Source organism: Martes martes, assembly GCF_963455335.1.
Source record: "Martes martes genome assembly, chromosome: 6".
NCBI lineage: Eukaryota > Metazoa > Chordata > Mammalia > Carnivora > Mustelidae > Martes > Martes martes.
In genome coordinates, this window is record NC_137893.1 from 139,221,553 (window position 1) to 139,237,319 (window position 15,767).

General features: G+C 44.0%; 1 protein-coding gene across 1 annotated transcript in view; it reads left to right on the forward strand.

Moving 5' to 3' along the window:
* RNF144B (ring finger protein 144B) overlaps positions 1 to 9,901 on the forward strand; it is an 81,209-nt gene extending 71,308 nt beyond the window's left edge. The window contains exons 6-8 of the mRNA XM_080807297.1: positions 1,066 to 1,210; positions 5,009 to 5,098; positions 6,252 to 9,901. Coding sequence (XP_080663423.1) covers positions 1,066 to 1,210; positions 5,009 to 5,098; positions 6,252 to 6,392 — 376 coding nt within the window. The 3' untranslated portion in view covers positions 6,393 to 9,901. The remainder of the gene's footprint in view (positions 1 to 1,065; positions 1,211 to 5,008; positions 5,099 to 6,251) is intronic.
* The last annotated feature ends 5,866 nt before the right edge of the window (positions 9,902 to 15,767 follow it).

Sequence of the window (15,767 nt, forward strand, 5' to 3'; positions counted from 1 at the left end):
GAGTTAGAGGGAGAAGCAGACCCTCCACTGAGCAGAGAGCCAATGCGGGGCTTTATCCCCAGACTCTGGGATCATGACCCGAGCTGAAGGCAGACGCCCAACTTGGTGAGCCACCCGGGCACCCTGAGAGGTTGAGTTCTGACATGGTCACTTGGTATCGGCGGGACCTCATGGAAGTCACTCAGCCTCTATGAGTCTGTTTCTCTATTTGGGGGGAAAAAAAAGGTGGTGGGGGAAAGAATTAAAATAGTAACTGTCCCACTGCTATAATACGGTTACTGTGAGTACCAAATCCGATCCTGGATCCAAGGACGCTTTGTGAACTTGATGTCTCCGTGTACCGGGGGGCTGGTTCTGACGAATGCTAGCGAATGTGTAGCACAGCGCTGTGGCTCCCCTAACCGCACCCCCCATGTGTTCCACTTACTTTCCGTGCCCCTTAAGGCTATGAGCCTGCGTTGACCTAGGCATCCATCGGGAGCGAGTCTCTTTAATGAGACTGGGCGTTGATTTTCAGGTATTGATTCTTGCCTCCCGCGACCTCTTCCGTTTCTTTATCAGAACAGATCACCAGAAAGATTTGTCTATGCCGTGGTCAGGTCCAGAACTGGTTTTTCTGTTGTGTAGCGGAATGCTTGTGCTTTTGCTTTGCACAGTGTGTGCTCAGGGAATGAAATACTAACTTGGCCAAACAAGGAACTAAGTCAGGTGTGGAAAGTACAATTATAGCATGACTCCTAGCCAAAGATACATAAATTAAGGTTCTTTTTTGTTTTGAGTTATCCGAACTACTAATAATCTGTGTCCCTCCTATTTTTACCTCCACCCTCTTCCATGGAAGTGAATTAAGCTCAGATGAGGGAGAGGCCACTACCCCGCCCTTCAGGAGCCCTAGGAATTCAGTTGGTGCCCATGAAGTGGAATCTAGAAGGGCTTTAGTGACCTGTTGAATTAATGACACTTGGCCCACTCTTCCCCAGCCCTGGTTAGTGGACACCTTTGTAGTTCTAGCAGCATTCTTGACGCCCCCAACCCCCAATAATTTCTCATCCATTTTGTTTCTAGGGCCCTCTTTGGGACAGACGCAGAAGCCCCCATCAAGCAGTGCCCCGTCTGTCGGGTTTACATCGAACGCAACGAGGGCTGTGCCCAGATGATGTGCAAGAATTGCAAACACACGTTTTGCTGGTACTGTCTCCAGAACCTGGACGTAAGTGCCTCCTGGAAGCATCTTCTCCTGTGGTCTCTCTCTACATCGTATCTCTGTGCCCATCGGGATCCTCCAGGCTTTCCTTTTAAAGTCTTGAGTCTGTGTTTATCCTGCAAAAGAAGGTTGTTTTTCTTAAGGATTCTCTCTGAGGCTGCTACTTAAATGTCTAGCAAATGTCCCTTTGAGTCCCTTCACTGTGTCAGCTTAGCTTTAAAGGCAAGCTTTCGTTTTAGGGACAACCTCTGTGTTGGGGGCAACTGTATCCTCTCATCACGTAGAGAGCCGTCAGTGTATTCATTTATTTTGCTGCTGTCACAAATCACCACATACGTAGTGGCATAAAACAGCATAGTTTTTTTTGTCTTTAGTTGTATCCTCTGGAAATCTGATGTGGGTCTCACTGGATTAAAATCAAGGTGTCCTCAGGGCTGCATTCTTTTCTGGATTCCAGGGGAGAATCCATTTCTTTGGGTTTTGTAGCTTCTAGAAGCTGCCCGCATTCATTGGCTTGTGGCTGCTTTTCTCCACCTGTGAAGCCAGCCACACATCACGTCTCTCTGACCCCTTCTTCCTTTGTCGCAGTTCCCTCTGACCACAGCTGGGAAAGCTGCTCTGCCCTTAAGGACCCTCTGATGAGATTGGCCACATCTGGATGAAAGAGTGATTAGACTGGTCACATCTGGATGATACAGGCTGTTCTCCGTCATCTCACGCTCTTGCTTTAATCACATGTGTAAAGCCCCTTTTTCCACGAAAGCCAACAAATTCTCAAATTCTGGGGAGTAGGCCACGGACATCAGTAGGGGAGCAGTTTTTCTGCCTACCATAATTTGGTTCTCTTCCTCTTTTTGAATTTAAAGAAGAAAGCCACTCAAATCAAGGGGATGTCTTAAATAACCATTCATTGGCGCGAGTGTGGTCTTGCTCTCGTTTTGTTAGGGCTCCATTCCCAGATAACGGGGTCTGCCTCAGTGATTCTTTCCCCCTCACCATTTGTGAGGCACACCTGGCCCAGGTCAGGTGCAGCTCAGGCAGTCCCGAGCTGAGGCTCACGGTAACCTCAGAGGTAAAAGGTGTTGTGAAGGACGGCTGAGCAGATCTCCCTTCAATTCTGGTGTTTCTTCTAGCACGTGTGTGCTACCCCAAATAAGAATAGATAGTTCCTATTCTGGCAATATGGACCAATGAAATACGTCCATACCAGGGTGAGCTCTCTGTCATGGTGGGGCGGACATTCTTTTCTCAATTTCTCTCTCTTTTTTTTTTTTTTACAAGATTCATTTATTTATTTTAGAGAGAGAATGAGAGCAAGCGAGCGCAAGTTGGGGGAAGGGTAGGAGGAGAGAGAGAATCTCAAGCAGACTCCACACTGAGCATGGCTGAGCATGGAGCCCGATGAGGGGCTCGGTCACATGACCCTGAGGTCACAGCCTGAGCTGGAATCAAGAGTTGGGTGCCCAACCGCCCGAGCTATCTGGGCACCCTGTGCAATTTTTCGTTTCAGTTGCCTGGTTGGCTTCAGTCTGATAAGCGGCTCTGGTGACCCTTTAGTATCACATGGTTAGTGAATCCGTGTGTGGCTATTATGGGATGCATGCTGGCTGATTTTTAAGTGAAAATTAGACAAGTTGTTTCAGATGATATCTGTGCGGAAGAATTTTAATCAGCCCGATCTTGGCATTTCAAGCAGAGGTATATATTAGGGGAAAGAAAACTGACATTTTAGGCTGTGGAATCTCGGCGGCTCAGGTTGAAAGAAGTGTATTTATTTATTTATTTATTTATTTACGTTAATTCCATTGATCCTAACCCCTTGAATGTATGTGTGATATTTGAGACCCATTATGATTCCAAACGTGTGATACTCTGGGCGAGGTTTTCACTGACTGTACACCCCTCGTGTTTTTACAAAAGAAAGACATCTTTTCTGTTTGCCTTCAGGTTTAACCAGAACATTAATTGGGTTCATATCCCAAGGAGGCTGAACCCATGAGGTTCTTTTTAAGAAGCAAGAATGTAAGGGAATAAAGATGTGTGCCAGATCTCCCCATCCTTTGGCTGAAATATGTTTGGGGTATGGTGTTGCAAGGAACACACTGTTCTGTTACTTGGACTATTCCGGTGCTCGAGTTGAAATGGCACAGATGTTAAAAGGCTGGATACACAGATTTCAAATACTGAAGCATCTTTTTCTGGTCATTGTTTTCTGAGATCTAATTTTCTTGGTTTTCGCCAGGGGCACTGGCTTGTTGGTAATGATGTTTTTCTCTCGACAAGTGTTCTGTGTCAGATGGTGGTGTTGATCTTTGTTTATAGGAAAGTTTCAGAGCCTGGGTCTGGGAGCAGGATGATTGTCCAAGAGCCAAGCCTGAGACAGATGCCCAAACCGAGTGATTTTTGAGTTTTGCTGGGGTGTTGAGTTTGCTCCTGCCTTGGTCCTCATCCCTGCTGGTTCAGAGGACGAAGTGTTCTTAATCTGCTCTGGGGACCTCAGCGACTTGTCCCTTTCCATTTTCTCTTCTCTCTCCTGTGATTTCAATTTCTACTAACATCTCCATGTGCTCAGCTGTGTCCCACTTAAAAACGAGTCCCATTTTTCTCAAGCCTGCATGTCTCCCTTACTACCGTTCTCTTTCTCTCTCCCTCTCTTGGAAGCCAAGCTCAAAACAGCATGATTGCCTCTCATCCTTGATACTTACCTCCAGTCCTTTGAAATGCACTTAGCTTGCCACATTGTCACAGCCTTGACTGTGTTTTGCCAAGGCTTTGAGTACTGTCTTTTGGGTAAAATTCAATGGATGTTTCAGTCCTCCTCTTACCTAGAGTCTCCGCTGCCTTTGACGCCTTGACCGCCTCTGCTTCAGTGATGACATCTCTTCTGATTTCCCTTCTACATTTCTGGCCACTTCTGTTTCCTTTCCAGGTGCTCTTTGACTTTTTTTTTTTTTTTTTTTTTTTAGAGTGAGAGAGCAAGAAGGGGGAAAGGCAGAGGAAGAGGGAGAGAAAGAATCTTAAGCAGACTCTGCACGGGGCATAGGGCTCTATCTCACAACTCTGAGATCATGACCTGAGCCGAACTCAAAAGTCAGATGCTTAACCAACTGAGCCACCCAGGCGCCCCCCTCCTTACATCCTCTTTGCCTGCCTGTCTACACTCTCTCCCTGGGTGATCTCATCTACTTCTATAGTTTTTCTCCACCCCACGTATGCTGATTCCCATCTTTTCCCCAGAATTCTCATCGGTGTAATCAGCTGCCTTTTGAACAGTATGGCTTGAGTATCTCTTGAGTTTAATTGTCCAAAGTGTGGCCATCATCTTCCCAACAAAGTTCATCTCTCTGTTGTCATTTCTCTCGACCAGGCTCCTGCCTCTATCCGGGGCTTTTCCTCTCATCTGTGATTTCTTCTCCTTCTTCCCCCATCGAGTTAGTAACCTTCCCAGGACCCCATGTCTGTTTCCCATCTCAGCCGCTGGCATTTTTTCCCACATGCTCTCCACTCCTGATTTCCATTCCACGTCACACCAGTGCTAGGGCCACCTTTCAAAGATGGTTGGTCAGGACTCTAATCCTTTCTAGACTCAGTCAGGGGTCTCGATGATTAGGATCTGTTTTCACTCGGTGATTTGTAAAAGTACTGAGACATATTCTAGAGATCGTGGCCTTGGAATTCCCAGAGGCCACCATTTGTGTTCTCTGAAAGAGCCTTTGCTTTCCACCACGGCCATCTGATGTGGTTAGTGTTTAGTCCTGCGTTCAAAAGAGCGTGTTCACTGAAACCTCTCTCTTTGTTTTTCAGAATGACATTTTCCTCAGACATTACGACAAAGGGCCATGCAGGAACAAGCTGGGCCACTCGAGAGCCTCAGTGATGTGGAACCGAACGCAGGTACCCTGACCTTTGAGGGAGCAGGAGCTGTATGGGACCTGGGATGGCTTAAAAAGCACCCCCAGTCCTCCACCCCACCCTGTTCTCTGCTTACCCATCCCAGCCTGGGAGGTTCTGGGGAGCTCTGGGCCAGGACCAGCAACTGCCTGAAGCTAGTTCAGGAGCATGATCCCCTTGAGGGTAGGGCGAGGGGCAGGGCCCCAGAGCGACCCAGTAATTAACAGTGACCTGCCGGATCCAGGCAGATATTCTCTCCTCTTGAAAAAAGGATAGAATGACTTTCCTGAAGCCCTGTGAGTCTTATTTCTTATAAAAGGCAGTTCTCTAAAATCCTGTGGGCCCCTGCTGGAGCTTCGATCCCTCTGCACACGCCATGGTGGGTTTCTCTGGGAGGTTCAGAGGGAGTCCTGGTTTATCTTTAATAGCGTTTGATATTTATTAAAGACTACATTCCTTTTAAGGGCGTCAGTGTTAATAGCCTCGGAATCATATTAGCATCCCTATGAGGCTGTCAGGGAGACTCGGGTAGAGAGAGCGCCAACAATTCGGGGTGACACAGAGCCTGTGCCAGAGCTCAGGTTAGCGTCCGGTTTCTTCCTCTCACCTCGGATCTAGTCCTTGCTGCCTCCCTGGCTCATATCCAGTTCAGATCATGCAGGACACTGGCTGAAAGGTCCCATAATTGTGACTCTTTCATATGCCTGCGGTGGTGTCTTCGTTCAGGCTGCGCTAGAATAAATGACCATAAAACTGGGTGGTTTGAAAAATAGACACGTATTTATCCCAGTTCTGGAGATAAGCCCGAGTTGAAGGTGCCACAATGGTTGGGTTCAGGTAAGGACCCTCTTCCTGGTCTGCAGATGGCCACCTTCTCACGGCGGCCTCACATGGTGCTGAGCTGGGGGAGAGGAAGCAAGCTCTCTGATATCTCTTTTTGTAAGGGCGCTAATCCCGCCATGAGGGTTCCACTCTCCAGTCCTAATTACCTCCCAAAGGCCTTCATTTCCAAATGCCATTATATTGGACATTAAGGTTTCAACATGGGAATTTTTGCGAGGTGGGGGACGATACAAACATCCGTCTGTAGTGGATGGTTCAGTATACATCTAGGAAGACTGAAGCGCTGAAGCAGGCTTTTCTTCTGAATTTCTAGGTGGTGGGGATCCTGGTGGGACTGGGCATCATTGCCCTGGTGACTTCACCCTTGCTGCTCCTGGCTTCCCCGTGTATAATCTGCTGTGTGTGCAAGTCCTGTCGGGGCAAGAAGAAAAAGCACGACCCCTCCACAACCTAAAGGTCTCCGCTCCTGTGCACGTGCCACGGACGTCTGGGGTTATAATGAGAAGCACGGAGATAAAGCCCCACCTAGTGAACTCGCCCCCTCCTTGCCAAACTTTGGAAGTGCCTCTGTGTCCAGACTTTGAACTTGCCTGCCTGCCTTTGGCATCAGAAAAGGCATCAGAAAAGCCTGTCTGAAGAGAAGGACCCGGCTTCTGCGGTCTCGGCCGGCGTCTGTGGAGCATGTCGGGAAGCTTTGGGGCTGCTGAGAAGGAGCTAACCCACCGTCACCTTCTCCTCCGCAGGATCCCACTGGACTGTTCAACTTCCAGCCAAATTCGAGGAGCCCGAGTGAACGTTCAGTGTCATGAGTGTGTTGTCGTGGTTGGCAACACACATCGTAACTCATCAGCTAGAATCTGTTCTGTGTTGATTTGACCCCCATGAGAAATATGGGAGAAACCCGGCCCCCCGGAGGAGGGAAAGGATAACACCGTTTAAGGGGAAGTTGTCGTAAGCACCGAGCAGCAGGAGTGGATCTGTTGGTTCTGCCTCTGCGGGCTCCCGGGGGTGCTGTTCCCGGCATTCCCACAGTGACTTGGCAGAAACACAATAGGTTTCTTCCCATGTGATCTCCGCTTCAAGCAGGAGAAACTGCTGTGCAGAGGGAGTTGTCCCTTCCAAGCGAAGGGGTTGCGGCCACTGAAACAGTGTGGTCTGATCCAGTAGCCCTCCCTTGGCCAATGCACCTTGGTGAAGGCGATCAACTGTCCTCCTACAGCCAGTAGCTGTGGTCTCCAGGATTGGTTTATAGGCAATATGGGTCAAGTGGCCGAGGGCCAAGGGTACCCTTCATCCTAGGTAACAGAGACCTGTCCTGAGCTCTGTGTTCATGCACCCCACACAGAGTTGGCCCTAAAAGTACACACCAGGGTTGCGTATCCAAGTCCATGTGTACACCAGTCCGATAAGCTGCTGCCTACCTAGAATATCCATCCATTGGGCATGCGTGAGTCTATCCAGTGGTACACAGAATATAAATGTTTCCTCAAAGCCATTCTGTCTTTCCTTCTGGGACAAATGTGATTTATTACAAGTCAACCTGAAGGGTTTGTTCTTTTGCATATTATATATGTAAATTTTGGTTGCAAGCTCGTAACTCACCCCATGGTATAGACTCATAAACCTAACTCTTTTAAAACAATGCCTAGTTCAATGTCATGCCATCTCAGTTTTGTAAAAACACCGACAATCTGGTTACTTACAGCTCTTCAGACAAAGCTCAGAGCCGCTCTCTTCTCCGCAGTTTCGTATTGCTCTTCCGGCATCTGGTAGGGCAATCCAGACACTTCCTGTGTGTACAAGAAACAGGGAAAAAAATAACAAAAAAAAAGAGCAAGAAATAAAATGTAAATGCTTTCTGTATCATAAATGCTTTGGGTTGGTATCGCCTTATGGCAACTTCTTTTTCCCGTTATCAGATTTTTGAATACACGGGTTTTGAAAAGATAATAACCTTTTCTCCATTGACAGGATTACCTAATTGCCCTTAGCAACGTAGCCCGGTGCTTCATGGGAATATGTAAGATGCTCGTAGAGAGCTCTCCTTGAAGCTAGTGACACTGCCACGAGGGACTGTCAGAACCCATCGTACTTCCCCAAGGTATCTGGGTAACTAGTTATTAAATTGCTGCTATCTTGGACCTATTATTAAAGAACAATGCTTTGCTGATGTAATGGAATGTATCCTGAGTGGGGGTGTGTATATTTAAGGAACTTCAGTTCACACGTACATATCGATACCTGATTTGTGTGTAGTACATCTCTTGGTCGTGTACATTTTTATTTACCATTTGTATAAAACATAGATGAGAACTCTGGGAAAACTTTTGAATGGCAACCAACCAAAAACACTTTTAGTCATTTTTTGGAAATGTCTCAATATTAAGTGTCTTTATTTTCCTTTGAAACTGAACGCTTCAGAACAAGAGTACCCTCTCCTATCAATGTATTTCATATTAGTAGAAAGACAAGTGTACATGTATTTGAATAATTTGCTTTGTCTTAACACTGCCTCATTATAGCAAAGGGCATTTATAACTGCTCAGGGGATCACAGGAACTCAATGAAATTGCATTTTTGTATCAAGTATGTCTGTCGTGGCAATGTCCTCCAGCATGAGTGAACTCTCTAAGCTCGAGTCCACAAAGAATCTTTAAACGGGCTGATTTCGAATAACCTAACATCCTATGTGATCAGAGGCAGCGCTCCCAAATTTGGAGTAAAAGGTAGGAGAAAACATCTATACTGTTTCCTTGGCCAAACTGAAGGAATTTGTCTTCTCACAGAGATGCTGTAACAAAATCAGCCACTTTTTCGTAGGGCACAGGGAGTGGGGGTTGTTTGTGAAACAGATTTTTAACCACCGGATTTAAGTTTTTAAATGTCGAAAAGTGCCTGGAAAATTGTGACTTCTTCCTTATGTGGCTACGTGAATTGGCCTGTGCAAGACTGTCAGAATCAACAGGGATAGGCTGGTGGGTTAGACGGAGATAGATCTCTGGTGCATCGAAGGGCAAGGTGTAAGCCGAGCTAGAAACTTTGTTTATAAAGGAGAGAACTGACAATGTCGATAACAGATAGATGCTCTCATTTGGGATAATTGGCCAGTGAGAGAGTTTAACCTGCCTCCTTCCTCTGTCAGTCTTATACTCTTCTAGTGATCCTCTTTCTATACTAGGAAGAAATACGGGCCTACATGATCACGTTTGGATGTCGTGGCAAAAAAATCTTTCTGTTTGGAGTAGTATAGTCTGTTTGAAATAGAAATCAAAACTCCTTCACCAAATTCTAATCTGGATGTAATAACCCCCCATCCAGAAACACTAACAGATATAAAGGCACAACATCTAGCTGCTGCTCCTTCTGGGAATTTTTCTCTGGTTACTAGGTAGGGAGATGAGGGCGAAAGGCATATGGAAGCAAATTTTAGAGTCGGAGGCATTCTGTTTGTTCACGTAATGGATGTTTGCTCTGGCGTTGAAATCTCTATTTCGATAAAGAGGCCTTCGAAGAACAAATAATTCACAGTGTGAATTTTCCTGTAGCCTGCATCATGAACATTTTACCTATCTAGATTTGAAAATCTACATGTTTATTTGAATGTAAATCACTATTGCTCGGAACCCCAAATTGTCTCTTAAAGATTGTTCAGACTCTATGTTATTTTGCCCTTCTGTACACAGTGCTTGACTCTGTGTTCATGAATGGATGCCTTCATGTATATAGAACCGTGTATATATATGTGTGTAGCTCTGAAGACAATTTCATAACGCCGTAGATGAGTGACATTTTATAAAGCTGTCCAATTGATACCTGTAGGCTGTTACATCTCATGTCGATTTCATGATCCAGAAAGTTTTGTTATGTATTTAAGAAATTGCTGTTGTATTATATTTTTCTGAATTATTTGAGAGGAAAATAGCTGTTGGAGTCTCTGGAGCCCCAATAAATGCAGAGCAGGAACGCAAGTGTGTGTTTCATTTCTGTTGTGCTGCACGTTTCTAGACACGTTCAAGTTTATCCTCCAGGAGCCCACGAAGCACTATTAAATCTCAGGTTCAGAACTTGCAAAAAGCACCCAAATCTGCGATACCGATATGGAAATAACTCTTGCCGCCTTGTTTCTTAAATAAGAGGAAGTACAACGCCTTCCCTTGTTGCACACATTTTTGTTGTTTGTGGGATATCCCACACGCTCCGTGCACAGGCACTGATCATTATCCAGAGAAATAACCAATAATTTAGGTCTTTGATCATTCTGATAAAAAATGCTGCGAGGCATTAAAGCCATTAGTTCTAGAAATTGAGGTTTGGGCTACATACTCTCCATGGTTGGTTCTAACCTTCCACAAGTCTGTTGGAGGAATGTACTTCCCCGTTAAGAATGTTAGAGGATTTACATTACTGTTAACTTAAGGTTATTTGCATTTGATTAGTATTCAAGGCAGGACTCACCAAATGCTGAGTGCCAGAAGTTGGTTTCCAACTAGAATTTGTGTTTCTGCAAAGCTGAAAGCTCACATTCCTATCTGCTGGTGATGGCGACTCTTTATTGACTATTATATGGTTGTATTAGGATACTGGGGACGAAGACTTAGGATTGACTTATAATTCAAATTCCATTTTCTGGTCATTCAGTTTTGAGGAAATCAGTAAGATTGTATTAAAAGATTTTTCAGTTATGGTTTCTTAATTTGCTTAATCCTTTCCTAGAATGTCAACATTATTTCATTTTTAAAGTGTCTTTGTTTGCTAAACTTGAGTTTGCATCCCCAAAGAATGATTGAATGAACCATTTTAAACAGCAGTGATTTTAATCAGTGCCCAACCCACAAGCTCATTGCCATGTAAATTATGAGCCTAGTGAATCTGAAGAATTATAATTAGGTTTTTCTGTAATTCAATTAGTTTCATCTGTTAGATAATAAATTTACTTTTTAGACCCTAACGATAGTATCCAACTCTACATTATGAGAAAGAAAGGAGTTTCTTCAAATAATTCAGTAGCAATTTATACTATGTGTTATTTATATATTTTTACATAAACTTTCTAAAGAACTTTTGAGAAAAATCCTATGAGATAAATGGAATAGATCTTAGATGCATTTCATAGAGAAAGCAGTGGTTTTATGTTCATGTCTTGCCAAGGGTCACACTACTGATGAATGACAGCCAGAAAAAGAATGTAAGACTCCTTCAGAAGACTTTCAGCGCTTTCATTAGTTAGTAATTCGGATCTGGTCTTCGTTCCCGTATCTGTGAGTACCAAGGGAATGAACTCCCCTCTCAATTACCTGCTTTGGTGGAGGTATATGTAAGAGAATCATTATTTCAAATAACCATTGAGATTCTGTGCTTTGGTGTGTCTGACAGCTTGCCTGGGGCAGATGGCCACCCCTGAGGTCAATCCCAGTCCCTCCCTGGTTTAGGTAGAGGAGAAGGGCAAGGGAGGGAGGGCAAGCTAGTCAAGAAATTACTAGGTGGTGTGTATCCTGCTAACACTGAAATGAGAATTGCAGGTGGGCCCACGTACTTAGTTCAGATGCCAACATGTTTGCTGCTTCTCTACAATATAGAGTACGTTGTCACAGGCTCCTCTGATGTTGACAGTCAATACTCAAAGTGATTGTTAAATCCAAATCCTTTCCTTTTAACATCACCAGCTTATGCTATAATGTGTATTTGTGGCTGATCATTAAATAAATCAGTCCACTGGCAGTTTCAAAAACAAGAAAGGAGGCTGTAAATAATGAAGTTATTGAATGGGTTTCTGATGTGTATGAAGAAGTTGTACTTCGAATTCCATTTTCTGCCTCTATGTTTTTCAATTTTACCTATGCAATTCTATCAGTTCTCCCTTTTTAATTTTTTTTTAATTTATTTTGCATGTTGAAGCTAGAATTCAGGCTTTAGATGAGAAGAGAATGAGGTCTCCTGTTCGCCTTATCGATCTGGTGTGATCGAGGAGGAATAATTTTGAGGAATGGTGGGGGGGTGATTCATATTAATGACATTGAACGCATTCAGATAAAATGAGTGTGAAATTTTTCTCAAGTTGTGACACTTCTGATTATTGATCAGTCTGGACCTAGTTTCTGAAGCAAAGCCCATTTTTTTAACTAAAAGCAAACAAGTCCAGAAACCCACACACCACCTGCATGATGTGTCCCGAATTCCAGCCTGGCCCTGGGACTTTGGCACTGCAAGGGCACGTGAACAGAATGTCGGGAGAGGGTTGGCAAATCTGATGTCACCCCGGGCACAGAACAAGCAGGCAGTGTCCTCTCTTCTCCCTGCCCCCCTGCCAGTCTAGACGCGTGTGGGATCAGGGGACAGATACCCAGCTCGCAGTAAGATGACTTTACTCTTGATTGGTGCTGTGGTCCCCAGGCCAACCGTTTAAACTGTCATTTCCTCTGTCCTGGCTCAGGCAAAGAGGGTCTGATGAGATCACAAGCATCAGAGGGGCATTGTTTTTTAGGAGGTGTGAGGAGGAGAGCCATTCCATTGCCTTGTGTGTGCTACGGCCATGAGTGTGGGTGACCAGTTTCCAGCCAGACATGTTCCCAAAGGAGAAGGGGGAGGCTAATACATTTCAAGCTTGTGGATGTGTGTTGAGGGAGGAATGACCTCCTCAGAAAATACATCGTCTTTCTAGATTTAAAAATTTCCTTTATGTTGCTTTTTCACAAGGAGATATTTCATAGATAAATATTTATCTAATTGTATGCTCAATTAAAATGGAAGCTATGTAGAAAGAAAAATGCAAAATTCATATTAACACAATGATTTTGGTGGAGAGCTGGTTTACTGTAAAAACTCACAATTTCACAATGCCATATGGTATGCAAAGTACTTTCAAACACATTTTCTTTGGCACTTCCTACTACTCTAGCAAGTACATATTAATACGGCCCCCCCAACTGACAGGTGGGAGGTGAGATTCAGGGCCTAGGTGACATGGCACAATCATAGGGTGGGTTAGTGACAGAAACATCTTTCATGAGCCAGCCTAGGACCTCTTGGCATTATTTTAATTTTTTTAAGTGTCTTGAAGCAACACATTTATTAACCTCAGTTTCTGTACATCAGAAATTTGGCATGAGGTGGCCGACCTCTCTGCTCTCCACCTTGCTGGGCTGAAGGTCAAGGTCTTGGCCAGCTGTTGTCATTTGGGGCTCAGAGTTCTTTTCCAAGCGCACTGATTGTTGGCAGAATTCCGTTCTTTCTCATGCCTTCCTTGTGGTCCTGTGTATCTTCAAGCGACGCTGAGGTGTCAAAAGTTCAGAAATAGCAGAAGCAAAACCAATGAATTGCCCAAGGAATAGTTAGTAAAAGTTGATGGAACACACACCAAAGAGACTGTGAACCAGGAGCACTCAGTGAACCAAAACCTGGAACGTGGTTCGGAGTTCTATTGTTATAAAGCAGCTTATATAATGAGAGAGCAGTGTGTGTTCTTCAGAGGGATTGGTTATAATAGTGGCATGTCCTTAAATGATCATGAAATGGTCAGTAGTTGCCTCATACCAACCTTGGGAGGCAGTTCATGTTTTGCATATAATTTTCAGAGGTATAAGCAAGAAATGACCCAGGTCAAGTTAGTCTTGCAAAATAAGCTAAATTAAGCTTTGTTTGTATGACTAAATTGGTTTTAAAATGCAATTCAGGGCATTTTCTTTTCTTTCTTTCTTTCTTTCTTTTTTTTTTTTTTAAAGATTTTATTTATTTATTTGACAGAGAGAACACAAGCAGGGGAAGTGGCAAGCAGAAGGAGAAGCAGGCTCCCTGCTCAGCGTGGGGCTCAATCCCAGGACCCTGGGATCATGACCTGAGCCGAAGGCAGACGCTTAACCCACTGAGCCACCCAGGCGCCCCATTGTGATTCAGGGAATTTTCAAGACTGGTCTCTGTTCTTATTTTAACAATTCCCCCTTTTGGTCATTCTCTCCATAGGCTGAGAATTCTCAACCACTATGGTGTTATTCCGTGTCACCACTACTGATACAGTCAGGCTAGGGAATCATTGCACAGTTGATGTTTCCGTCCAGTTGCATCATCAGGCCAAGATGTAATCAACATCTTCACCACTTCTGTGGTTATTTCTGGTTTCATCCAGTTGTCTGATCCTGATGGATACCATTTGGTATGTGAGTAGCTGCCGACAAGTGTAAAGCCCTAGAGAATATATAACACACTGGAGAAGTTTGATAGGATGACTATAAAAAGAGCAATAACTAAGGACTGCAAAGTTCTCAGGGGCCAAGATGTAGCCATTTAAATAACTCAAATGGGTTATAATTCTTGAACTTAACATACATAGGCACAGCACGATGGATTAGCGATCGCATGTCCTCATGATTACCTAGGACAGGACGGACAGAGATGTTTTGTTTCAAAAGGTGGTACTTGTAGGAGGGCTTCCGCCTAAATGAGCTTCTCTATGATGTGAGCAAATCAGGTAATAAAATGAGAAATATTTCTATAGAAATAAAAGGTAAACAAAGGTTGATAGTTCAAGCAAATTATAAAACTGGTTTCTGAGTTCAGAGAGCAGCCCATTGAGAAGAGTTCTGGATGTTGGGTCGTGAGAATCATCAGACGGGAGCGCAGGCAGGCAGTGGCGATCTGTCAGGTTTTCAGGTTTGTGATGTGAATGTTTCTAATGATGTTTCTGAGTGGACACATTGCAAAAGGCACGAAGATTGCCCCCACCCATCAGCTGTTGTGGTGACTTCTCTGAAGGCCTTATCAAATAGCCCAGCTTTAGTTTCTGTGGTTTCTGGGAAAGAGTGATTTTAGTTCCATAGAAATTCCAAATCAAAACAGTGGGAGAAAATTAGAAATTTGGCTTTTGGAGGGTTCTATCCAAATATTGGGGGAACCAGAAAATTCAGGTTTCAGCCCAGTTATAGGTAGAACACAACACCTCAAAGACAATGAGCAACTTCGCATCTGATATCCATAAATATCAGATAATTTTTCCCAAAAAATCATCTTCCTTTTCATCAAAGATAACCACTGTAAGTCTTATCTGTCTGCAGAGTAAATCTAGTTTCAGTAAACTTGTCCTGATTGTTTACATAAACGAAGAATGTGACTGACCACATAGGCTCTGTTAAACCTGCTTTGCTGGAGATTTTCATGAGGAATCTCAGACTGGGCATTCAAAACTCTCTTGAGGCTACAAAGCTGAGCCAAGGCCTTGTCCAATTGTGCCCTCTTCCAAGGAGAACAGATTCTTATTTAACTTACGCAAGTATATATAGTGTCACGAAATAGGAACATTTAATAAGAGTTTCTGAATTCTGGAGGGCTCAAGAAGGTAAGTGTTTCAACCTTTGCTGCAAAGATATACTTTACCAAATTGCTGTAAGTTATAGAGAGCTTAAAAGAGGAGAAAAAGGGGTTCTTTAAATCTCAGAAACAAAACATTAAAGAACCAGCAGCATTTTATTTTTTGTTTTTTTCAATTTTTTTATAAACATATAATGTATTTTTATCCCCAGGGGTACAGGTCTGTGAATCGCCAGGTTTACACACTTCACAGCACTCACCATAGCACATACCCTCCCCAATAAGAACCAGCAGCATTTTAACTGGAATCACAAAAAGTCTCCATCAGTTCATGCTGTAATGATACCTGCTTTGCTTCTCGTTGGCTTAGCAGCTTTATGAGTCAATCGGTTTTCCATCGGAGTTTTAGAAATTCTTACCCAGTTTGGTGCTATGATGTTCGAGTCCTCAGACCCCCGCGTTTTAGAGTTCTTGTCAAGGTCTTTTCCATGAATCTCCTTGAAGATGGAGTACTTTTGTTTATAGTTCATTG